This window comes from Littorina saxatilis, linkage group LG6 (genome assembly GCF_037325665.1).
Source record: "Littorina saxatilis isolate snail1 linkage group LG6, US_GU_Lsax_2.0, whole genome shotgun sequence".
Taxonomy (NCBI): domain Eukaryota; kingdom Metazoa; phylum Mollusca; class Gastropoda; order Littorinimorpha; family Littorinidae; genus Littorina; species Littorina saxatilis.
Genome location: NC_090250.1, coordinates 16,174,151 through 16,201,497, shown reverse-complemented (window position 1 = coordinate 16,201,497; position 27,347 = coordinate 16,174,151). Strand labels below are relative to the sequence as shown.

The 27,347-nt window shown below is 41.9% G+C and overlaps 1 protein-coding gene across 1 annotated transcript in view; it reads right to left on the bottom strand.

Moving 5' to 3' along the window:
• Positions 1–4,217: 4,217 nt before the first annotated feature.
• The window catches only part of LOC138969692 (uncharacterized), a 33,241-nt gene continuing 10,111 nt past the window's right edge, over positions 4,218–27,347 (bottom strand). Inside the window, exons 7-11 of the mRNA XM_070342550.1 lie at positions 22,011–22,244; positions 19,973–20,887; positions 13,014–13,110; positions 6,967–7,017; positions 4,218–4,902 (exon numbers count right to left, since the gene is read on the bottom strand). Coding sequence (XP_070198651.1) covers positions 4,244–4,902; positions 6,967–7,017; positions 13,014–13,110; positions 19,973–20,887; positions 22,011–22,244 — 1,956 coding nt within the window. The 3' untranslated portion in view covers positions 4,218–4,243. The remainder of the gene's footprint in view (positions 4,903–6,966; positions 7,018–13,013; positions 13,111–19,972; positions 20,888–22,010; positions 22,245–27,347) is intronic.

The window sequence follows — 27,347 nt, the reverse complement described above, 5'->3', positions numbered from 1 at the left end:
TATCTGTATCAATCTCTTTCTCTCCATTCGTCCCTTTCACACGCTTCCTTCCGTGAAAGCGTAAGTGCACGTTATGTTTTGTTTTGTTTTGTTTGACTTTAAACGTGATTTTTGTCAGTTGCAATCAACGGGGAACGATAATTCGACTTTATAAACATTTGTCGTTTTGATCTTGTGAGTCTCAGAAATGGTACACTAAAAAAATCTCAGTATGTGTGATAAATAAGGAAACAATTGCAAAGGAGTTAAGTGAAATTAAACAGCAGAAGTATGCTAATAAATAGTGTGCATAGAGACAACAAAAGTAATAAGCAAAAAAGAAAAAGGGAGGAGATAATCAACTCTGAGAGAGAGGGAGAGAGAGAGAGAGACAGAGAGAGAGAGAGAGAGAGAGAGAGCCCACCCATTGCACCTCGGTTCGACCGTACATAAGGTAACTTTTAATTCCTGTTGTGCAGCGGGATAAAGTATTCTCTCATACCTCGGAGATATACCTTCACTCGCTCGCAGCGACGTCACGTGACATTTTAGATGGTGGAAGAGAATGCTGTCGCTTATTTTCCTTCTGAGGATGAGGGTTTAACATGGATCGGGAACTTACAGGACAACCGCAGCTGTGGTTGCAATTTTGGATAGTTCTTTCCGTGAATGAGCATCGTTTTAGTCTTAACTGAACTCAGAAGGAAAATAAGCGACAGCATTCTTTCCCACCATCTAAAATGTCACGTGACGTCGCTGCGAGCGAGTGAAGGTATATCTCCGAGGTATGAGGGAATACTTTATCCCGCTGCACAACAGGAATTTATTTTTAACTTCTCTTCGGTCGAACCGAGGTGCAATACCCAGAGAGAGAGAGAGGGGGGGCACAGAGAGAGAGAGAGAGAGAGAGGGGTGGGCAGAGAGAGAGAGAGAGAGGGGGCAGAGAGAGAGAGAGAGAGGGAGAGAGAGAGGGGGGGGCAGAGAGAGAGAGAGAGAGAGGGGGAGAGAGAGGGAGAGGGAGAGAGAGAGAGAGAGAGAGAGAGAATTGAATTGAATTGAATTGAATTGAATTGAACTTTAAGGATTAAGATTTAAGGCTACGCCTTTTCTTACAATCTGTCCTTGGGACGCACAGACACACAATGATAAAATTGAAAAATTAAAAATTAAAAAGTTAAAAAGTTTACCAACAAAAGAAGGTGAGCAAACTTCAGCACGTGATGATAAAAATGACGATGATGATGATGATGATGATAATGATGATAATGATGATGATGATGATGATGATGAAGATGAGGCATGAAGAGCATACATGCGTGGTTATTCATAAAAATGCATACTATGCAAGTAATTATAAGTACAAGCTGGTAGCAATCGAACATGTAGCAATAGTACAACAAAAATATGTTCAGAATATACAATGCACAGCATATATTTGGCGTAATACTAAGTGTTCTCTCTCTCTCTCTCTCTAAGTGACAGAGAGAGAAAGAGAGAACGTATTTTGTTTGAAAAAAAGCCCTTGCATTTATCCACCCACCCTTTTTGTTCTTACCCTAAACCATAAATTGCAAGCACAGAAGAATTTATTTTGTTTGGGTGTATGAACAATGTTAAGGTAGATGTGGTTTTGGATTTTATCATTTTGTTTGCAAAGTTTTATATTTATAAGAGTAAGTTACAAGAGACAAGGCCACTGTTAGAAAATTTTTTAAGAAATTTGAAATACAGATTTAAAATAGAAAAATATTCCAGTTTCAATTCTGGTAACATTACCAAATTTGTAGAATTATGGTCCCCATATGAAGAGTTGGTTAGGTAGTACGCTAGGTTGTGCAGAGATGTGATGATTTGCGTATATATATATATATATGTGTTTTTGCTTTGCTTTTTGTTTGTTTGTTTTTTGTTCTTTGTTTTTTTTGTTTGACGGTATTATTAACTGACTGTAATAGTATTAAGCAGGTAATACGTCCATAATTGTCAAGTAATGTAATCTGCATGTTATGTTAAGCTCCGGCCTTACTTGTATGCGAACGGATGTTATATGTCCGTATGTCTGTTATGTTCTAATGTTGTATATATATATATATATATATATATATGTCTTGTATACTTGCCATTTACATATTTATTACAAATGTTGATGGATGAATGATGATACATAGTAGACGGATGCATGTTATTGATTAAAAGCCCCACACAATGATGTGCTTGGCAAGACAAAAAAATAATAGTAAAATAAAATAAATTGCAAGCACTAAACGTTAACCTTTGCTTTTTAGTCCTAGAGAAAAAACACCGGTTTAAAACATAAATACCAGTCCCAAAAGATCATCGGATATCAAAAACGAACTGCACAAGGCAAATCAGTAAGAAGTGTCATATTTTTATCAAAAAGATACCCCAAAGTACTTTGATAAATCAGGACCTTTTACAACACGCGATCAAAGTTTACAATCATTCTCTGTACAAATTCTCTGCTACTGTCCAAAGGACTCATATAAACTTCAAGCCCTTTAAAGACGCAATAGGGTATTGCGTTCTGTCACCATCACTCCTAGTCCGACCATCCAGTACCACCACCTCCTCTCCCATCCCCACTAACCGCCCCAAAGAAATCAAAAGCTCAACTACAAAGTGTAGATAAAAAACAAGAGCCTTTACAAGACGAAATGAGAGCTTTGAACTCTTTGTACAAGGCGCCAGTGTCTATCATCTCCACCCCATCCCACCCTTCATCACCACCACAACCTCCCCCACGCCCCACCACCCGCCCCAAAGAAAGAAAGAATCAACCACAAACAATAATCATAAATCAAGAGTCTTTGACACACGACGAAATGAGAGCTTTGAAGTCTTTGTTCAAGGCGCGAAAAAAACAACTCAACCACAAAGTATGATCACAACGAAAAGAGAGCTTTAAAGTCTTTGTACAAGGCGCAAGTGTCTATCACCACCACCTCTAATCCAACCCTTTATCACTACCACCACCACCACCACCTACCCCATGCCCCCCCCTCTCTGCCGCCCCCCCCCCCCAAAAAAAAAAAAAAAAAAAAAACACTCAGCAACAAAGCATGGTCATAAAATCATGAGCCTTTGCACGACAAAACGAGAGCTTTGAAGTCTCTGTAAAAGGCACGACTGTCTAAGACCACCACCTCCAATCCCACCCTCCATCACCACCACAACCTCCATGCCCCCCTTAACCCAGTGCAACAGAGAATACAGTAAAAGCTGGGCACTCTCGCTTTCAACTACTTTCATGGCACCCTCCCTCCTTACTTGTCATCAAAACTGACAAAGTACTCTCCAACTAGGTCCCTGAGGTCCTCATCCCAGCTGCTCCTCACAGTCCCTAGAGCTAAACTAAAATCAGCTGGGTAAAGATCATTCAGATATCAAGTCTCTACACTCTGGAACTCACTTCCTCTAGCGGTCCGCCAGTCTCCTTCACTACCATCATTTAAGATTAAACTGAACACTCCCCTGTACAAATCTGCCTTTTACTAAAATGAACAAAGTAATTAGGACATTGAAGCTGTGGTGGAATGTGTTCATGTGACTTGTGAGTGAATGTGCTGAATGATAAGTTTGCTTGTTGACTAGTTGTTAGCTGTTTAATTTGTTGCCCCACAGTCTATGTTACATCTTCGTTCTGTTTTAGATCTGTACGCTTTTATGTGAGTTCTGTTTTATTGTCAGACTTTTTATGTGTAACTATGTGTCTATTACTTATCTTACGTGTTTTTTTCTCATCTTTTTAAAAACAATTTTTCTAGATTATCTTATATAACTATAAGTGGTCGTTGTCTATGAATTGTTTTTAATGCTTGTATGTTATTTCTTACGAGAAAACTTTTTATGTAAAATGTTAAATTTTAATGTCTAATGTAAAGCGCCATGAGACTGCCATTCGGCGGTGAACAGCGCTATAAAAGAATGTTTTATTATTATTATTATTATTATTATTATTATTATTATTAACCCCCCCACCCCCATCCAAAAAAAAACCCAAGAACCAAAAAAAACCACCAAAAACTCAGCAACAAAACCATGGTCATAAAAATAAGAGCCTTTGCAAGACAAAACGAGAGCTGTGAATCGTCTGTACAAGGCGCGATTGTCTATCACCACCACCTCCAATCCCACCCTCTATCATCACCACAACCTTCATGCCCCCCTTTACCTGACCCCCCCCCCCCCCCCCCACCAAAAAAAAAACCCACCAACAACTCAGCCACAAAGCATGGCCATAAAATCAAGATCCTTTGCACGACAAAACGAGAGCTTTGAAATCTCTGTACAAGGCGCTAGCATCCAGAGCGATAATGCCCACCGCGGTGGCCACGATGATTGCCACGCCAAAGTAGCCCACGGTCTGGGCCGAGGGCCTGTTGTCTTCCGCGCTGATCTTCTTTCTCCGGGTGCTGGACAGCTCGCTCTTCTCCACCGTCAGCTCGTTCACGATGCTGTTGAGCACGGAGGTGATACTAGCTGAGCCCAGGGGGGCGGTAGCGATCCAGGGAGGGCAGGTGCAGCCGCAGAGAGTAGAGGGGGTGTAGTTGGCAGGGGGGACGGAATAGACGGGCGTGGCTGCTGAGGCATCGCTGCTGGTGGTGATGTAAGGCGTTGATGAGGACGTGATGGGGTAGCTTAACTCCACGTCTGATGACGACGAGGTGATCGGGTTCGGTGACGTCACCCCTTCCTGCGTCGTCACTTCGTTTTGCGGAGTGGTTTCCTGTTGTGTTGTGGGTTTTTTCTGTGTTGTTGTTTCCTCTTCTGTTGTGGTTTCTTCCTGTGTTGTGGTTTCTTCCTGTGTTGTGGTTTCCTCCTGTGTTGTGGTTTCTTCTTGTGTTGTGGTTTCTTCCTGTGTTCTGGTTTCCTCTGTGGTGGTTGGCGGTTCGGTTGTGGTCACTGCAAAGGTAAATCATGATCAGTTAATACCAACACATGCAAAGCAGAAACATCCCCTTGAAATCAGTGCGTGAAACTAATATTGAAGCATCATGTCACAGTGAGCGTGATGCAAGTAAATTAATGTGACATACTAACATACACTGATGTGCAAAAGGGAACACGTGGCTAAAACAGCGCATTTTATTGAAGACATAATTAGACAACCTACGAAAGTGATTTGAAGAAGGAGATAAAAAAAAGTCTACAAAAACACGACGCTAAAGCTATTCTGAAGCAGATACGAAAGACAGGCATAACATAGAGCCAACATATACACAACACAACTCACACATACACAGCTTAACTAACACATACACAGCATATTTAACACACACACAGCATAACTAACACAGTTACACATACAGCATACACAACACAACTAAAACTACCGTGCTCAACTGACCTTCATACGACGAATGAGCAATTTTAGAATACATGAGGCTAGAGCTAGACTCAAGCGCAGTGGATACACTGTAATCAGACCAAGAAGAACTGGATGGTTCCATCATGCTGGACGTTGATGCTACAAATCCGGCAGATGATGTGCGTGGTCGGCTTGAGCTTGGTCGATTTGAAGCAACCCCAACAGCAATCCCAACACTGGACAACTCAGTAGCCGTGCTATAGATCTTTGTTGCAGAAAACGTGCTCGTGGTTTCTGTATCGCTCACACAAGACCATGTTCTCGACGCACTCAGAGTCTCTCTGACAGTCATTGTCGAGACGTCGATGGAGCTTAAGCCGTCGTCTGGATTTCCAAAATGATGTCACTCGCAGTTGCCGAAGAAGTTTCCAAAGCCGCAGAAGTTTCCAGAGCTGAAGAAGTTTCCAAAGCCGAAGAAGTTTCCAGATCCGAAGAAGTTTCTAAAATCATGTCAATCGCAGTTGCTGAGAGAGTATCGAAGAAGCTATCACCTACAGTTGTCGTTGAAGTATCCACAACGCTTTCACTGAGGGACATTGTTTCAGTCTCCAGGCTACTCGCAGCTCCAGTCATCGTCGAAGTCTCTAAGAATCTTTCGCTATCAGTTACTGTAGAAGAGTCCAAGACACTGGGAACACAATCATATATGCAAGACCATGAAGTCGACGAAAACTCGCTTGAAGCGGAGGCAATGATATATTCCGTTGTAGAAACAGAGAAAGATGCTTCTCCTGTGTTTTTATCAGTGTCGGCGAAGGCGAGAGATGCTGTTGATGTGGTTGTGTCGGTGTTAGTGTAATTGGGATCGTATATACAGGACCAGGTAGTGGATGAGATGTACACGCTGGCTTCGGTGGTTGAGGTGGTTGGAGCGATTTGTGTTGTGGTGGGTGTTAGTGAGCTTGTGAGTTCTGTGCGAGACATATGAAGCAGCATGCAACATTGCCATGCAGAAGCTGACATATGTTTTAAAAAGAAAAGTGGAGTATACACAAAATAAGAATCAAGCAAACTTAATTTAAATACACAGCACAAGAAAATGTAAATGGTGGCATGGCTTGTGAGTATTATGAAAAAGATAGGATATATGTTAAAGAAAACACTACTTCTAAACAGAAAAGAATGCAAAAACATTCCACACACACACACACATAGACACACACACACACACACACACTCTCTCTCTCTCTCTCTCTCTCTCTCTCTCTCTCTCTCTCTCTCTCTCTCTCTCTCTCTCTCTCTCTCTCTCTCCCGAACTCACAAAGACACACACTTTGTAAAATACATGAAGCTGAACAGTAAGCAAAATGTCTGATTAAGAATTGTGAATCTAGGTTGCATGGACATGTGCATACATGTGCAGTTGGGCTCAAACAAACACACTCAGTAGTTTAAAATATTTCACACTAGCGAGTATTTAAAGTAAGTGTGAATAGAAGCAAGGAAATAAGAAAAACATTAAAGAAAGAATATAAGAATAATCCTTAAAAGAATTATGAAAGCTAAAAATGTCGGTAAACAACATTTTAAAAAGCGGTGTGTAATAAAAACAAACGTAAGAAATCGATTCGAATTATTTGAAAATGATATGTCCAAACCTTCAGGTAGTTCCTCGCAATCTTCGTCATACCTCCCATCACCGTCAGCATCTAAAACATAATATTCAGAAATAAAACCATATCAACCCCCAAAACTACAAAACCTTATCTTAAACTCGGACATATATTCGTTTTGCTCAAGTATATGAGGCTATGCATTGATCATGTTTGTCCCTTTGTGTACTTGTCTGAGGGATATATAGTGTGACAAACTTTTGATATTTGACGATATCTCAGAAACCAAATACTTTAGAACCACCATATTAACTATGATAATACACGAGAGCAACAGCTTTCCGGGACACCAGTTTCAAATTCAAAAGAACCCAGCTGCTGCCACATACGTATGTAAATACTGCATATGTTTCAGCAGACGATGTTATTTTTGCAGCGACATAGCGGGCACACCATAATTGTGTGACTCTAAGATAATGTTGTTGGATTTAGAAGTGACGTTGAGTTTGATTACATGTACAATTCGTCGCGGCTTCAAAATTATATTGTGTAAGTTGAGTCTATTGGTATGATCAAACATATATGGATATGGATGTGGGTGGCCGAGTGGTAACGCACTTGCGCTCGGAAGCGAGAGGTTGCGAGTTCGACCCTGGGTCAGGGCGTTAGCAATTTTCTCCCCCCTTTCCTAACCTAGGTGGTGGGTTCAAGTGCTAGTCTTTCGGATGAGACGATAAACCGAGGTCCCTTCGTGTACACTACATTGGGGTATGCACGTTAAAGATCCCACGATTGACAAAAGGGTCTTTCCTGGCAAAATTGTATAGGCGAAGATAAAAATGTCCACCAAAATACCCGTGTGACCTGGAATAATAGGCCGTGAAAGGTGGGTGCAGCGCCTAAAGGCAGTCGATCTACTGGCCGATGTGAATGCGTGATATATTGTGTAAAAAATTCCATCTCACACGGCATTAATTTGAGTCGCCTTGTGTGGTGAGATACGTGCGCGATATAAATCCTCGTAAATAAATAAAAAATAAAATATGAACATGACACTATTCCACAAACAAGACAAGTCGATGTCCCCGTTGTTCAACATTTAGTTACAGGTTGAGCTAAAATTTGGTTCTCAAAATGGCATTTTTATTCGTGAGACTTGAAGGCCCTGTCTCTTGCCTGCAGGTAAACTACCTCGATCTTGTTCTGTAACTGCAACGACCTTGTCAGCATAAGAATCAATGTTTGTTCGGTTTTTCTGAACTCAATCACCCCTTTTCAAGTCGCCCCCTTCCGTTCTTGCAATAGTTCGATGTTCCTTCTCTTTTAAATACTTCATCTTGCTGCCAACTTTTTTTTTTAAAGGTGGCATTTATTAAAACTGTAACTTTATGGAGCCATCCACACTTTATTCTTAGAACAGATTACTCTTGATTCAATGAGGGTTTTACCGTAATAAAAAAAAGAAAGATTGTAAATATACAGGAACCCCGCCTCGAAGACCCCTGCATTAAATTAAAACGTATCCCCTTGTGAAGAACGTGCATTTTTAGAATTTCTGTTCACGACTTCTGAGGTTACATGCCTCGTCTCAGTGATTATCAAAAATAATGGTCGAAGTTAGCGGATCATGAAAAATGCGAGCTTCAGCGAGCTTTTTCATGACCGCGAACTGAGACCATTATTTTTGATAATCACTGAGACGAGGTATGTAACCTCTTTATTCCTCCTTTCTTCAGTTATTCAAAGAAAAGAGGAGTTTTTGTGCGAAAGTTTGATCGAATCATATTCACCCAACCAGTCTACCTGCGCAGGCGATCGATTAATGCGCGGTTGCATAGTTCCGTGCAAATCATTCAATTCCGTTAACACTTTTTGTCAGTTTCCATGATTTGAACTAAAATCAAGTACACAGTTATGTTGTCATTCTGCTGTGGCGGTAAAGGCAGATAGTGTGTGTTCTGTTCATGTTTTGGTATCGCTCAGGAAATGTTCTTTCCTCGAATGTGACTAGCAGACGAAGTTTTACACCCGTGTTCCAACGTTAAAAACTGTATGAAGGTCAGTTTTCTGGGGCAAAATAGTGTATGAAACCGCTGCATATTCTTTAAGTTGATTAAATATTTGCAATTGATTGCGTGTGATCTGTTTATAAAATGAAATATTGTTGAAAACTGACCGTCGGATTGCAGTCTTGTCGATGCAGCCGAAATCTGGAAGGGGAACTACTCGTGTCGCTAGACAAAATATGAGAGTTACTTTTCCTTGGAATCTTGCTAGCGATAAACGATTGTGCACGGCAGATCTGAATTCAGAAAACAACCAAACTCATGGATTTTATATTGAGATTCATGTGTTCAAGCCTGTAGTTGCTGGTTTAAATGCAGTATGGTTGTATTGTTTGCTCCAGAAAGGTATATTTTGTACATTAAAGTGTTCTGAACTTTTGAGTCGCAAAAAGTAGATCCACAATGTGTACAGTCTCTACCCATGAGCTATCGAGGATTCAGGCCCGTTGTTGGGTAAGTGATTTTGGTTGTTGGGTAAGTTGGGTAAGTTACCGAAAAATAACTAGCCCTACAAGTTTACAGAGAGAAAGAAGCAGAGGGGGGAATAACTCCATTTCTCTCTACTTTGAATGACCGGATTTTCCCAGATTGTTTAGATCTGGAAATGGAAGCTCCATCTATATATATATACGACTAGTGTCTGTGTCTGTGTGTGTGTCTGTCTGTGTGTCTGTGCGCGATGCACGGCCAAAGTTCTCGATGGATCTGCTTCAAATTTGGTGGGCATATTCAGGTACACCCGGGACACAACCTGGTCGATGAGATATTTTAACACGTGCTCTCAGCGCGCAGCGCTGAACCGATTTTGTTTTTTGTGCTGAACCGATTTTGTTTTTTTGTCTGGATCCACTACCAGTAACTCTTCCTTATCTTCTCCAGTGTTTTTAGCCGCAATTATCTCCCTTCCTCCGTGTGGTGCGCCGGCAAAGCCGGCGTACACCCGGCATAGCCGGGTCCCCGGCGCAGCCGGGTATTCGGATCGACTTCTTCCCGGCGCAGCCGTACCCGGCGAAGCGGGTATTCATCTAGTACATCTATATATATATATACGACTTGTGTCTGTGTGTGTGTCTGTGTATCTGTGTGTCTGTGTGTGTGTCTGTGTATCTGTGTATTTGTGTATTCGCCATGCACGGCCAAAGTTCTCGATGGATCTGCTTCAAATTTGGTGGGCTTATTCAGAGAGACCCCGGACACAACCTCATCGATGAGATATTTCAACACGTGCTCTCAGCGCGCAGCGCTGAACCGATTTTGGTTCCACCTCAGCTATTTTGGTTCCACCTCAGCTACCCGGGCCCCCATACCGACACACCAAAGCCAAAGTTCTCGGTGGATCTTTTTCAAATTTGGACACCGTATTAAGCTACACCCCGGACACAATATCATCGATGAGATATTTCAACACGTGCTCTCAGCGCGCAGCGCTGAACCGAATTTGGTTTTTGTGTTCATTTCACCATTATAAGTAACTCTTCCTTATCTTCTCATCTTCTCCATGTTTTCAGCGTTTACCTCCCTTCCTTCGTATGGTGCACTTTTGTATGAAGGGGGCATCTTCGGATATTCCCCGTTCTGTTACTATTTTTAGAAGGTCACCGCAGTGTCCAGAACGTAAATTGGACCCGTAAATTATCCTCACTGTAAAAGTGCAAAGGTCGAATCAATTTATAGCCACGCGAAAAATACACTGTCATCTATCTCTCTATAGATACGGCTTCTCTGTGTTTGTGTGTGTGTGTGTGTGTGTGTGTGTGTGTGTGTGTGTGTGTGTGTGTGTGTGTGTGTGTCTCTATGTGAGGAACACCTGTGCATTGTTCAGTTCTGTTTGTGATGTGGTCTGGCGGCTTTTGTGTAATTTTGTGTACTGGCCTTCCTTTGAGAAGCCATAACAGTTCAAAAGGGCTTAGAGATAAGCTCTAACTTGCTCAGTCCTGTTTGAGTGGAGTTCGCCTCCAAAGGTGATTAACACGGTTACATTCGTCGACAAGGATGGGACTCGATATGGTCAGGAATGGCATTATGGCCACTGAATCATTTTCGTGCTGTTCCCATTCCACGAATCTGGGAGGGACCTAAGCTTGGCGGGTCCATTGTTCGGACCCGGCGAAGCCGGCGTACGGCTCTAAGTACTTCTTCCCGGCGAAGCCGGCTACCCGGCGAAGCGGGTATACATACATCTATATATATATACGACTAGTGTCTGTCTGTCTGTCTGTCTGTCTGTTCGCGATGCACGGCCAAAGTTCTCAGTGGATCTTTTTCAAATTTGGACACCGTATTCAGCTACACCCCGGACACAACCTCATCGATGAGATATTTCAACACGTGCTCTCAGCGCGCAGAACCGATTTTGGGTTTTTTGGTCTGGATCCACTACCAGTAACTCTTCCTTATCTTCTCCAGTGTTTTCAGCCGCGATTATCTCCCTTCCTCCGTGTGGCGTCAATCCATATTCCCGTTACTACGTTACTATTTTTAGAAGGTCACCAGTGTTTTGCGCGTTTATCTCCTTTCCTTCGTGCAAAGCCGGGTCCCAGGCGCAGCCTGGTATTCGGCTCTACTTCTTCCCGGCGAAGCCGGTACCCGGCGAAGCGGGTAATCATCTAGTCTATCTATATATGTATACGACTTGTGTCTGTGTGTGTGTGTGTCTGTGTATTCGCGATGCACGCCCAAGGTTCTCGATGGATCTGTTTCAAATTTGGTGGGCATATTCAAGTACACCCCGGACATAATCTGGTCGATGAGATATTTCAACACGTGCTCTCAGCGCGCAGCGCTGAACCGATTTTGGTTTTTCTCTAGATCCATTCCCAGTATCTCTTCCTTATCTTCTCCAGTGTTTTCAGCGTTTATCTCCCTTCCTTCGTGTGGCGTCAATCCATATTCCCGTTACTACGTTACTATTTTTAGAATGTCACTGCACTGTCCAGAACACTTTCCTTGCACCCGTAAGTTGTCCTTACTGTAAAAGTGAAAAGGTCGAATCAATTTATAGCCACGCGAAAAATACACTGTCATCTATCTCTATATATTTATAGATATAGATATACACATATATATATACGGCTTCTGTGTGTGTGTGTGTGTGTGTGTGTGTGGGGGGGGGCAACACCTGTGGATTGTAGAGTTCTGTTTGTGATGTGGTCTGGCGGCTTTGGTGTGTCTGTATGTTCAGGCCTTTCTTTGAGAAGCCATGACAGTTATTCTCAATCCCGTTTGAGTGGACTTCGCCTTCAAAGGTGATTGTGGTGTTTCGGTACTCGGTTAAATTTGGCGTCGTCGACAGCGATGGGACTCGACATGAAATGTTCAGGCCACTGAATCATTTTCGTGCTGTTCCCATTCCACCTGGGAGGGACCTAAGCTTGGCGGGTCCATGGTTCGGAACTTTGGGGACAAAGTTCATTCAAAGGGGGTCGAGTGTGACAGGGAGACTACCGTCGTCCTTCACAGCAGACTCTGCAGAGTTGTTCGCCTTAGAGGTTGTGGGCTTTCCTTGCATGTACCCGTAAGTTGTCCTTACTGTAAAAGTGCAAAGGTCGAATCTATTTATCGAAAAATCCACTGTCATCTATCTCTATATATTTATATATATAGATAGATATATATGGCTTCTGTGTGTGTGTGTGTGTGTGTGTGTGTGTGTGTGTGTGTGTGTGTGTGTGTGTGTGTGTGTGTGGAGGCAACACCTGTGGATTGCAGAGTTCTGTTTGTGATGGGGTCTGGCGGCTTTTGTCTGTCTGTATGTTCTGGCATTATATAATATAGGGCTTAGAAATAAGCTCTAAAATTCTCAATCCCGTTTGACAGGACTTCGCCTTCAAAGGTGATTGTGGTGAACCGCCACGCTGTCTGTCTCTGTCTTGCGATTCACCCCGGCGAAGCCGGGTATTCCTCTAGTTGTAAATACACCTGTAGTTATTCGTCTCAACAATAACACCCCCCCCCCCCCCCGTGAACAAACACAATCCTACAGGTCTCAGCCCAATGTCCAAAAACATACACTGGTTGCTGACGTACCTTGCGAAACTCCAATGACGCATGGTTCCTCGTCTACAACACCATCACAGTCGTTGTCTGCTCCATCCCCTCTCACTGGCTTTGTCACTTTGCATGCCTGTCCAAGACACACACAATTAGTGAGCAAAGCCTTCAATATACCACCACAGAAGAAGAGCTCCGACGTCCCCGGAAGCCCGTCTTTGACGTCATACATGCCATCATACGTCGCGGGGATAAAACATAAACAATACGTGGTGTCAACAGGTAAATATTGAGGTGTTGGTTGTTTATGACACACTAACAAACACTATCAACTCATAATCATATTCAAATGATAACTATCACTTGACCTTTCCCTGGTTGCTTTAGTGCTGACATCTTCAACATTATTTTCTCCGTTATCCTTTCAAAAACTAGGAGGAATGGACTACACTAGCTGCCTCCTCAAACGTCATGGGTTTGCCATTACACTAGGTCGCATCCGACATATGATTTAATAGTTAAGCCCTCATTAATCCGCTCCTGCGTTTGAAAGGCCAAAAATAATTAGTGTTAATATGAGCCAGTCATTCACGATGGGGCTAAAATCACAAAGAATGTTCAGTTCTTGTGTGTGTATTTGGGGGTGGGGGGTAGTGACAAAGGCAATGCTGGCACTCACTCAGCTTCCTGCTGTTAGCAGTGGTTTACTTTAGTAAGTACAGCGGTTCACATCAATATCTTACGATAATCGTCTTTAATCTGTCATCATCAGTTACGTTTCCTTCCCCCACTCCACCCCACCCAATCCCCTCCTATTCCGAGAACATATCGAGCGGCCCTCGTACAGTCCACGAACTAATAGAGCCGCCGCAACGTGGAATCCAAGAACATTTTCTTAGTGCCAAAATATGAGTTTTTCACATAGAGCACAGACACAATCCTAGCGTGAGTGATATTATTAACAGCTATTGTGTTTTCAGCGTAGCAATAGGGTCCGATATTTAGACGAGACAAGTATAATGCTTCGACTCGTCGGCATTATACTTGTCTCGTCTAAATATCGGACCCTATTGCTACGCTGAAAACACAATAGCGTTTATATAGCTATTCTGACATTATATTCTGTGTTAAAATCATGTTTATGTCAGCAACAACTACCAGAATGGTCCATGTCGTTGATTGCAGACGACGGTTCCCTTTCCGCATGAAGCCACGGAAATAACCGAACATTGAAAAACCCACGGACATGTATTACGGAGAAAACTCGAGATAACCGGATGTTTAGCATTACGTCAATATGCTAGGAATCATATGACGTCATGACGTATCATGCTTGCCTACGTAGATTGTATGTTCAAAAGTCTGACTTCTGTTGGGAATTCGCGTGGTGAAGACTGCGGTAAATTTGTAGATGATAAGAGAACAAGGATTGTCTCAGAAGAAACGACTAAAATAATGTTTCAGACCGGTAACTTCATTTCAACATTGCACTATACAATGGACGTTCTATGTGACAGGAGAGTTTGCTGATTTTGTGTTAAACATTGGAGAGATCGTCTGCTTGAATCAGAGATAGGTCGCTTCAGATTGCAGCTTCTGGAAATTTGCAAGGTTTGTTGCCTGTTAAAGAACTGGATTTTACACGTAATGTATGTCATGTACAGTAACCAACAACTAAAACACACACAAAGCAGATGCCATCGTCTGTCGACTAGTCACAGAAACAAACCTGGCGAGGTATGCGTGTACTTTATACACGTGAAAGAAACCGGAACCATGCGTCTTTGTTATTGCCAATATGCTTTTGGATATTGGCAAAAATGGCCGACTTCCGTAGCGTTATGCTTTCATAATCGGAAAAGGGATGTGAGAGACCATCCAATCACAGCCCTCGAATTCCCCCACGTGTCCATCAGAATAGCTATATAAGTTGATTTCACTATGAGGTCACAGCTTCAGGTTGATTATGAATATATGTTAACCATTACACTGCTTTACTGTATAACGGGCAGTAAGTAAGTAAGTATGTAGGGGAAAGGCTCCTAATATGGACCGGCTCCTAATATGGACCACCTCCGGTTCTGACAAACTAACGGCGCTAGAGCGCTCAAAACAACTTCATTCGCTTTATTCACCCTCTCTGGATAAGTTGCACATGTCAAAACAGTTGCAGAAACACAAACCTCAAAACCGTTAGGCTCTTTTGCTTTTATTCACTTTTGGCAGTGTTCACTCTAAATGTGCCGCCTAAAACGGACTCGTTTCTGTCCACAGCCAAAGCTTTTATCACACAAATATGGCTATATATGACAGCTAAGACCGTATTTGTTACATTTTAGCAATGAGTACCCCGAGTTTCTACTGCCAAAAACATAAAAAATAGCAAAACCCCAATTGCAAAGTATGTGTTAGTTCCCTAATATGGACCACCTTCAACAAATCGAAGAAAATAAAAGCTAAAGGTAATTTTAATTAACTCATTAAGAAGCTTGCTGAAAATAACCTATAACTAGCCCTCGAGATTTCAAAATAATATAACAAATAGTCTTTTTGGGGGGGAAGTTGATAATTTCACTTATTTTTAGTTACTCTGTTTTTGATAAGCTTCTTCAGTTTCCTGGTGTGCTTCAAATAGCCTAATGCTCTCATCAACCCAAAACAGCTAAATCTAAAGCATATTTGAATTTGTCTGACTTTCACACTAAGTTGTATCATGTTATTTTGAAGTATAGGGGGCTTTTTACAGTGATTCGTGAAGGCCGCTTCACTGGTCCATATTGGGCGCCCAGGCTCCTAATATGAACCAATATAGCTATTCTGATGGACACGTGGGGGAATTCGGGGGCTGTGATTGGATGGTCTCACACATCCCTTTTCCGATCATCAAAGCATAACGATACAAAAGTTGGCCATTTTTGCCGATATCCAAACGATATCGGCAATAACAAAGACGCGTGGTTCCGGTTTCTTCCACGTGTATAAAGTACACGCATACCTCGCCAGGTTTGTTTCTGTCACTCTGTGACTAGTCGACAGACGATGCCATTTGCTTTGTGTGTGTTTTTGTTGTTGCTTACTGTACATGACATACATTACGTGTAAAATCCAGTTCTTTAACAGGCAACAAACCTTGCAAATTTCCAGAAGCTGCAATCTGAAGCGACCTATCTCGGATTCTAGCAGACGATCTCTCCAATGTTTAACACAAAATCAGCAAACTCTCCTGTCACATAGAACGTCCATTGTATAGTGCAATGTTGAAATGAAGTTACCGGTCTGAAACATTTCGTCGTTTCTTCTGAGACAATCATTGTTCTCTTATCATCTACAGATTTACCGCTGTCTTCACCACGCGAATTTCCAACAGAAGTCAGACTTTCGAACATACAATCTACGTAGGCAAGCATGATACGTCATGACGTCATATGATTCCTAACATATTGACGTAATGCTAAGCATCCGGTTATCTCGAGTTTTCTCCGTAATACATGTCCGTGGGTTTTTCAATGTTCGGTTATTTCCGTGGCTTCATGCGGAAAGGGAACCGTCGTCTGCAATCAACGACATGGACCATTCTGGTACTTGTCGCTGACAAAAACATGATTCTAACACAGAATTTAATGTCAGAATAGCTATATAAACGCTATTGTGTTTTCAGCGTAGCAATAGGGTCCGATATTTAGACTCGAACAAGTATAATGCGACTCGTCTTCGACTCGTCGGCATTATACTTGTCTCGTCTAAATATCGGACCCTATTGCTACGCTGAAAACACAATAGCTGTTATTTGTGATTTTTTCTGTATTTAATTTTTGCTGAATGTCTATCAAAGCTATTTCACTCTAATTAGGCCTAACGGTTAAACTAAGAGAGAAGAACCACCAACCACAAAATGAAACTTCTTCGCAAAAAAACAAGCTAGTTATCAGCAATAAACAACAAGTCGCGTAAGGCGAAAATACAACATTTAGTCAAGCTCAGTTGAACTCACAGAATGAAACTGAACGCATTGCATTTTTTCCGCAAAACAGTACACTCGTAGCATCGTCTGTCCACCGCTCGTGGCAAAGGCAGTGAAATTAACAATCCAGAAAAGCGCGGTACTAGCGGGTGCGCTGAGGAGGATAGCACGCTTTTCTATATCTCTATTCTTTTTAACTCTCTGAACGTGTTTTTAATCCAAACATATCATATCTATATGTTTTTGGAATCAGGAACGGACAAGGAATAAGATGAAATTATTTTTAAATCAATTTCGGAAATTTAATTTTAATCATAATCCCAGCGACTTGAGAAATGTGCATACCGAATAATACATGATAAAGAAGGATTCTTTGTGCCCGGCTACGTGCTACAGTTGGAGATGGAAGTTCACCAAAAATTGGGACCATACCAACAAAAATACGGTGGGTGCAATAGTCGCCCCCATTTTTTCAGCAAACGCCACCCAAGGCTGCTTTGGACGGGTAGATATTCCGTAGTTTCCAAGTCTATGGATAAAGCTCGCGTAAGAAGAATACGTCACGGTCGAAAGTCTTTGACGTCAACTAATGCATCATGACGTCATGCCTCCCTGTAGTCTTTCTCTCTCGCGCAGTGTGTGTGTTTGTGTTCATTTTGTGCACATGTGTTAGTGTTACTGTTTGTGTGTGTGTGTGTGTGTGTATTTGTGTGTGTGTGTGTGCGCGCACGCGTGCATGAGTCTGTGCTCGTATGTGTGTGGTGTGTGTGTGTGTGTATTTGTGTGTGTGTGTGCGTGTGTGTGTGCGCACGCGTGCATGAGTCTGTACTCGTGTGTGTGTGTAAGTGTGTGTGTGGGCATAAGTGTATGTGTGTGCGTGTATGTGTGTTTGTTTGTAAAGGTGGGTATGTCCGTCTGTCCATATGTGCGTATGGGTGTGTGTTTTGTGTGTATGAAGTTTTTTGTGAGAGAGTGAGTGAGTGCGTGTGAGTGAGTGTGTGTATGTGTGTGTGTGTGACTTGGGGTGTGTGTTTGTGTGCGTGGGTGTGTGTGTGTGTGTGTTTGAGAGAGAGAGAGAGTGTGTGTGTGTGTGTGAATGTGTGTGTGCATGAGTTTGTGTGTATGTTTGTGTGTGTATGAGTGTGTATATGTGTTTGTTTGTAAAGGTGTGTGTGTCCGACTATCTATGTGCATATTTGTTTGTTTGCTTAACGCCCAGCCGACCACGAAGGGCCATATCAGGGCGGTGCTGCTTTGACATATAATGTGCGCCACACACAAGACAGAAGTCGCAGCACAGGCTTCATGTCTCACCCAGTCACATTATTCTGACACCGGACCAACCAGTCCTAGCACTAATCCCATAATGCCAGACGCCAGGCGGAGCAGCCACTAGATTGCCAATTTTAAAGTCTTAGGTATGACCCGGCCGGGGTTTGAACCCACAACCTCCCGATCACGGGGCGGACGCCTTACCACTAGGCCAACCGTGCCGGTCTATGTGCGTATGAGTGTGTGTTTTGTGTGTATGATATTTGTGTGAGTCAATGTGTGTGTGTGTGTGTGTGTGTGTGTGTGTGTGTGTGTGTGTGGGTGGGTGTGTGTGTGTGTGTGTGTGTGAGTGTGCGTGCGTATGTACAGTGTGTGTGTGTGGGTGTGTGTCTGTTTGTATAAGAGAGAGAGAAAGAGAGAGAGAGAGTGGGTGGGTGTGTGTATGTGCGTAAGTGTATGTGTGTTTGTTTGTAAAGGTGTTTATGTCCGTCTGTCTATATGTGCGTATGGGGGTGTGTTTTGTGTGTATGAAGTGTGTGTGAGAGAGTGAGTGAGTGCGTGTGTGTGTGTGTGTGTGTGTGTTCGTGTGTGTGTGTGTGTGTGTGTGTGTGTGTGTGTGTTTGAGAGAGAGAAAGAGAGAGAGTAAGAGAGAGGTTTGTCTTTCGCTGGGGTATGCAGTGCCTTGGCGTTGCACATCTACTTAATTTTTATATGTTTAATTTTCAGAGCTTGTTTTTATTCCGAATATAACATATTTATGTGTTTTTTGAATCAGAAAATGATGAAGAATAAGATAAACGGGGATGTAGCTCAGTCGGTAGCGCGCTGGATTTGTACCCAGTTGGCCGCTGTCAGCGTGAGTTCGTCCCCACGTTCGGCGAGAGATTTATTTCTCAGAGTCAACTTTGTGTGCAGACTCTCCTCGGTGTCCGAACACCCCCGTGTGTACACGCAAGCACAAGACCAAGTGCGCACGAAAAAGATCATGTAATCCATGTCAGAGTTCGGTGGGTTATAGAAACACGAAAATACCCAGCATGCTTCCTCCGAAAACGGCGTATGGCTGCCTAAATGGCGGGGTAAAAAACGGTCATACACGTAAAATTCCACTCGTGCAAAAAACACGAGTGTACGTGGGAGTTTCAGCCCACGAACGCAGAAGAAGAAGAAGATAAACTTAATTTTGGATCGTTTTATAAAAAAAAATTAATTGCAATTTTCAGATTGTTAATGACCAAAGTCATTAATTAATTTTTAAGCCTACAAGCTGAAGTGCAATACCAAAGTCCGGCCTTCGTCGAAGACTGCTTGCCCAAATTTTCAATACATTTTATTGAAAAATGAGGGTGTGACAGTGCCGCCTCAACTTTTACAAAATGTCGGATATGACGTCATCAAAGACATTTATCGAAATGAAAAAAAACGTCTGGGGATATCATACCCGGGAACTCTCATGAAAATTTTCATAAAGATCGGTCCAGTAGTTTAATCTGAATCGCTCTACTAACACACACACACACACACACACACACACACACACACACACACACACACACACACACACACACACACACACACACACACACACACACACACACACGACCCTCGTCTCGATTCCCCCTCTATGTCAAAACTTGACTAAATGTAAAAAGTGGTCCATATTATGGGCTCTTCCCCTACCTCACCAAAAATTTTCGACTGAAACGCTGTTTGAAACTATGTAATCTAATTTTTCTAAAGAAATTGAAATAACGGAGCATACCATGTTAATTTTCTCCAGGCCGTGAGCAAGCGTGGTGGCCGCTTCATTTTTACCGAGATCAGATATGTACCCCCCGAAAGCACTTCCCAAGCTGGCGTCCTTGATTTCAATGTAGCTGGGTACAGCAATAGTGTAGTTGATCACTATGTACGACATGTTGAACAGCGGACCATTGATGGGTCCTTGAAGAGTGTGCGAAACGTTGTCTACGTCCACGGAAGAGGCCAAATCGTCTTCAATGATGACCGTCAGCTGCCTGTCGTTACTGGAGAGCGTATCGCTGTTGAAGAGGATAACGTCGTGGTGCATGAACTGAGAGAAGGGGTAAACGACGAACCAGGCTCCGTCGTTATGTGGTAACGCCCTCAAGACCTGCACCACCAGCACTCCGCGGTTGCTGGCGATCTGCATGACGTCGCCCTCCATCGTCAGCCTGAGGACGTCTCCGGCGTTGTCAAGATGATGATCGACAGCGGACCCGCTGGAGTCGTTGGCTACGGTGACCGAGGTGTTCACCTCACTGGCCACGATCCAGACAAAGTCTTCACAGGGCAGAACATGGCAGAAGTTGGCGCCAGAGTTCTCCATACGATCTGCCTGCTGTCTGAGAACAAATTCATTTCCGTAGGACTCTACAGGAGGCAGCTGCTCCAAAAAAATGTCGGTCTCAACACCTTTCCAACCTGTCCTCACACTCATAGCAAAAACTGCCACAGGTTTGGAAGCTGCCACCAGCGACCCTGTCATATCGCACTCCTCCGGACTGAACAGTTGCAGAGTTTGGTACTCTGTGACGTTAGTACGTATGACGTCACCATCGTGATACATCATGCCGAGGAAGGTGACGTTACATCTGCTTATCGGCGTCATCTTCAGATGGATGTTGATGCTTGTGTTCGGATAAACACTCACTACCTGCAAACCCAAGTCACAAAAAGTTTCACGAATCTCTGTCTAAACAGTAATATTGTTACGAATGAACTGTGGCACTGAGTACTTGGATTTGTACTCCTTGTGAGCTGCTTTAATGTGACATGTGCTACGCATCGCCATTCCCCTGTGGCAAGCCTCGAGTAAGACTGCGATTTGTTTTAGTGTTAGTCTTTGAATTCAAACTATGTGCAGACAGGAAAATCAAATGCTTATCAAGTCATCTTTGCTTTGAGCTTTCCCCTCACCTTGCTGCTTTTGGTCAATTAACACTGACATCGTCTAATCCGAAAAAGCGTTGGAAGTTTCACAGATCTAAGCTTCAAAGTCGTTGGATAAAACATCAATTTGTTGACCCAAACTTGACCCCACCGTTTCCTTAGGACTTGAGGCAAATCAACCAGACTGTTGTCTGGCTCGGAGGCCGTCAATAAAGGAATTATCTGTAGTTTTAAAACTTTTGATTCAAAAACGTTGAAGAAAGAGATAATTTCAAATGTATAACCCGAAGTCGACAACACAGTGACCTTGAAATTTGACCTAGGTCAACCAGATTTGGGTGTCGTCGGGATGTCATCATATCCTAAAAGTAAGTGCGATGTCAAAGATGCGAAATTAATAATGTTCACAAACGTCAACTAGACTTGCGTCATGTTTTAGGGTTATCAAACCCCAGAATATTGTCAAGTTTCAAAGCTATAGCTTCAAAAATAATCATAAAATTGTTCATTTCCCGTGTTAAATCCAGAACATGGCGCTGCTATGACCCTTGAATTCAACGACTGTCAACCAGAATTTTGGTCAATTCGGGAAGTCAAAAAACACAGGAAGTGTGTCAAGTTGCAAAGCTCTAGTTTCAAAAACGTATTTCAACCTTTCAAAAAAACACAACAAAAAACACACACACACACACACACACACACACACACACACACACACACACACACACACACACACACACACACACACACACAGATAGAGAGAGACAAAGAAAGAGAGATGGAGAGACATGTTAAAACCCGGAATCAGCGGTGACTTGCAAACCGGATGACACAGGAAATAAGGTATCTTTAACAGACTCACACACCTGAAAAGTACATGCACTGACATCGTCGCATACGGTGATCACGTAATACTCCCTCCCCAAAGAATCTACTGGAATCAGCCTCATGGATCCACCGCAAAGAACATGTTCTATTTTTCCGCTCCCGTAGAAAATGATGGAGACGTCTTTGGTACTGGACACTGTTACGACCTGAGATGACAGGTCGCCTGAGGCAAGGTCTGTGGGTTCTGCGCTCAGCCTGACAGTTTTTGGATCATTCAGAAGAACGCTGGTGTTCTGCAAAGTATGGGGAAAATCTTTCAGAATACAGAATAATGTATTGCCAAAGTTTGGGAATTCGTTTTGACCGATGAGGTTTTCATTCCATTCAATCCAGCCAAGCAAACCCAACATGCGCAGCTATAAAACATTCAACGAAATCAATTAAAATACCTACACCAACATTAATACTAAAACTCCTTTACTCGCAATCACACACACACACACACACACACACACACACACACACACACACACACACACACACACACACACACACAGGGCCGGACCAAGTTCGATTGAGGGGGGTTCCAACTGATGGCAGGGGTCCAGGGGCCGCAAAGCCTCCCCGAAGCCGAGAAAATTTTGTATTTGTGAGGTCATTTTTTGGTCTTTCCTTGCAATTGGGAATCAAAATTACACATTTTCAACACTTTTTTTTTCTCTCTGAGAGGTACATTGGATGGCCAGGGGGGGTGTTCCGGAACCCCAGGAACCCCCCCCTCCAGATCCGGCCCTGCACACACACACACACACACACACACACACACACACACACACACAAACACACACACACACACACACACACACAAGCACACACAAGCACATACACGAACAGGATCATAGGGGAAGGGCTCCTAATATGGACCGGCTCCTAATATGGACCACCTCTTGATCTGACAAACTAACGGCGCTAGAGCGCTAAAAACAATTTCATTCGCTGTATTCACCCTCTCTGGATAACTTGCACATGTCAAAACAGTTGCCGAAACACAAACCTCAAAACCGTTAGGCTTTTTCTCTTTTTTTCACTTTTGGCGGCGTTCACTCTAAATTTGACGCCTAAAACAGACTCGTTTCTGTCCACAGCCAAAGCTTTTATCACACAAACATTGCTATATATATGACAGCTAAGACCGTATTTGTTACATTTTAGCAGTTTTGACCCCGAGTTTCTACTGGAAACAAAACATAATAGCAAAATCTCAAAGTATGTGTGAGTCCCCTAATATGGACCACCTTCAACAAATAGAAGAAAATAAAAGCTAAAGGCGATTTTCATTAATTCATTAAGAAGCTTGCTGAAAATAACCTATAACTAGCCTTCGAGCTTTCAAAAAACTATATCAAATTGTCTTCTTTTTGTGGAAGTTGATAATTTCACTTATTTTCACTCTGTTTTTGATATGCTTCTTTAGTTTCCTTGTGTGCTTCAAATAATGCTCTCATCAACCCGAAACAGATACATCTAAAGCATATTTGAATTAGTCTGACCTGCACACTAAGTTGTATCACATTATTTTGAAGTATAGGGGGCTTTTGACAGTGATTCGTGAAGGCCGCTTCACTGGTCCATATTAGGAGCCTGGGCGCCTAATATGGACCATTTGTGATTTTTTATGTATTTAATTTTTGCTGAATGTCTATCAAAGCTATTTCACTCTAATTAGGCCTAACGGTTCACCTAAGAGAGAAGGACTACCAAACACAACATGAAACTTCTTCGCAAGAAAACAAGCTAGTTATTAGCATGAAACAAAAAGTGGTCCATATTAGGAGCCCTTCCCCTATGTATGCCAAGCTGCTAAAGAATCGTGTCAAATCGCCACAAACTAACCCCTTGACTGCCGGGAGAATTTAGTTAACAAAATTCAATTTAAAATCACAACAAAACAAAAAAAATTAAAAACATTATACCAAAACTGATAAAATGGTTTCCAGGGGAGGCGATCATATTGCTGAAAACGAAGGGCAATAATATAGCAGTTGTTTCCCTTGTAAGAGTATTGATTTTTGGCTCACGTAAGTGTAGCCTATTATGCGATGCTAACTTTTGTCTGTCTGTGCGTGCGTGCGTATGTATGTATGTGGTAGAAACTCTAACATTTGAAGACGTCACATTACATTGACGTCACATTATGACGTAAGAGGGTTTGACGTCACGCGAAGGAATTACTGAAAGTCTCGGTCATTGTTTTTTTGAGCGGGCCGAGACTATTTGGCAGTCGTGTCCCTGTAAGTAGGCTACATGCAGACAGACAGATCTAGATCTAGTGTCTCGCTTTCTTGCACAGTTTCACCTATGCTCTTTCTGTGTGTGTGTGTGTGTGTGTGTGTGTGTGTGTGTGTGTGTGTGTGTGTGTGTGTGTGTGTGTGTGTGTGTGTGTGTGTGTGTGTGTGTGTGTGTGTGTGTGTGTGTGTGTGTGTGTGTGTGTGTGACGGAGTGATTGAGTTTGTGTTACTGTTTGTCGATTTCTTACGTGAGCCTTGAAGGCTTCGCCTCTTGTTTTTTATGATAGCAAAAAAGCCGTATTTGATACGCATTGTGGAAGTCAAGTGGTTTCTGCTTTAGTATATTAACAAATGCTTGCATGACTGTTGGACATTGTTTTTTGTGTGCTTTTTTTCCACTCACGTCAGCTATCTTGAAACAATTTGAGAATAAAATGAAGACTAGTGATTATTATCTGACACTTATTGATAACAATATTCATGTTCGTGGTCCAGGTTATTACAATAATAATCTAATGACACGAAAATTGTTACTACTCAATTCCGAGGCAGAAAAAAATGCATAAATATATGTAACCTACACTTAACAAGTCGCGAAAGGCGAAACTACAACATTTAGTCAATCTGTCGACGTCGAACTCAAAGAATGAAACTGAAACTGAACGCACTGCATTTATTCACCAAGATCGTATACTCGTAGCATCGTCAGTCCACCGCTCCTGGGAAAGGTAGTGAAATTGACAAGCCAGACTAGTGCGGGAGTTGTGGCGCTGAGCAGGATATAGCACTCTTTTCTGTATTCTCTGTTCTGTTTAACTTTCTGAGCTTGTTTTTAATCCAAACATATTATATCTATATGTTTTTGGAATCAGGAACCGACAAGAAATAAGATGAAATAGTTTTTAAATCGATTTCGTTAATTTAATTTTAATCATAATTTTCATATTTGTAATTTTCAGAGCTTGTTTTTAATCCAAATATAACATATTTATATGTTTTTGGAATCAGCAAATAATGAAAAATAAGATGAAATTATTTTGTGATCGTTTTTAACAAAAAATATTTTAATTACAATGTTCAGATTATGAATGACCAAACTCATTAACTATTTTTAAGCCTCCAAGCTGAAATGCAATACCAAAGTCCGGCCTTTGTCGAAGATAGCTTAACTAAAATTTCAATCAATTTAGTTAAAAAAAACAAGTCGCGTAAGGCGAAATTACTACATTTAGTCAAGCTGTGGAACTTACAGAATGAAACTGAACGCACTGCATTTTTTCACAATGACTGTAGTCCGCCGCTTGTGCATAACGGAGTGAAACTGACGAGCCTGTTCAGCGCGGTAGTAGTGGTTTCGCTGTGCTGCATCGCACGCTTTTCTGTACCTCTCTTCGTTTTAACTTTCTGAGCGTGTTTTTAATCCAAACATATCATATCTATATGTTTTTGGAATCAGGAACCGACAAGGAAGAAGATGAAATTGTTTTTAAATCGATTTCGGAAATTTAATTTTGATCATAATTTTTATATTATTAATTTTCAGAGCTTGTTTTTAATCCAAATATAACATATTCTTATGTTTTTGGAATCAGGAAATGATGTAGAATAAGATGAACGTAAATTAGGATCGTTTTATATGAAGAAATTACAATTTTCAGATTTTTAATGACCAAAGTCATTAATTGATTTTTAAGCCACCAAGCTGAAATGCAATACCAAAGTCCGGCCTTCGTCGAAGATTGCTTTACAAAAATTTCAATCAATTTGATTGAAAAATGAGGGTGTGACAGTGCCGCCTCAACTTTTACAAAAAAAGCCGGATATGACGTCATCAAAGACATTTATCGAAAAAAGGAAAAAAAAACGTCCGGGGATATTATTCCCAGGAACTCTCATGTCAAATATCATAAAGATCGGTCCAGTAGTTTACTTTGAATCACTCTACACACACACACGCACACACACACAGACACAGACACACACACAGACACACACACACACACACACACACACACACACACACACACACACACACACACATACACCACACCCTCGTCTCGATTCCCCCCTCTACGTTAAAACATTTAGTCAAAATTTGACTAAATGTAAAAAGTAAACCCCTTTTTGTACTTGAACCAATGCATTCATACCCGATCAATTTCATTTAAAAGTATACAGTGAAGGAGCTTGTTCTAGCTGTTTGGCACACTTTTCCTCATTTGAGCATTAGGCAATTCCCAAATGTTTGTGGAATCCTACAAAGTCATCTCTCATGTCTGTAGAATTCATCCTTAAGTATGCTAATCACTTAATTGATGACGTGTTTTCAGTCTGCATAAAAGACCTCGATGGGAGTAAGAAGCACAAACCCCTCCCCTCTTGCGTATACAAAATCTACAGTAATGCATTATGGTAGGATACATTATTTTCTGTCTGGACTTGCCTTCAAAGGTGACCGTTAACTACACGCACCAACACCAACAAATATGCAAATTACCGCTTCCACAAATAACTGGTTGTGTATTGTTGTTAGTACCTGGTCCAGTAATGAACAGAAATCTAAACTATCACCTAAACGTTAAAGCCAGACGTGGATTGAATTCAGCGTCCCTAAAAAAGGACAATTTAAGGCCGCAGATAGCACGACATTTTGATCCAAAAACGTATGTTTAGGAACTTTAAACACCATAGAAATGATTGTGCAAAGTCATTGTGTCATCTTCAACCTCTTTCTTGCAATAAAGCGATCATTTTCCAAATGTTTAATTACCATTTGACACCATTTTGAAACCTGTTGACGCTTTTTACTCAGAATCGTGTTTTGAACACAAGCACCATCAGTGGGAACTAATCATCTTCGAGACTAATTGTTCCATCTTCTAACTTTAAAAAAAAATTGTCATCAGACATGATGTTTCTACACAGTAATAGAGAGACTTTCTATGATTTATCGAGGAATATCATTAGAAGTTCTGTCACACAAACTTGCTTTTTTCCAAAACTTATTTTGTGCCTGTGATATTTACCTAGGGAAGAAAATCTGTTCATAGATATGAAATATTTTCTCTGTTACTTGATCTAGGGGCCTGTCTAGAGTGAAATAAAGCA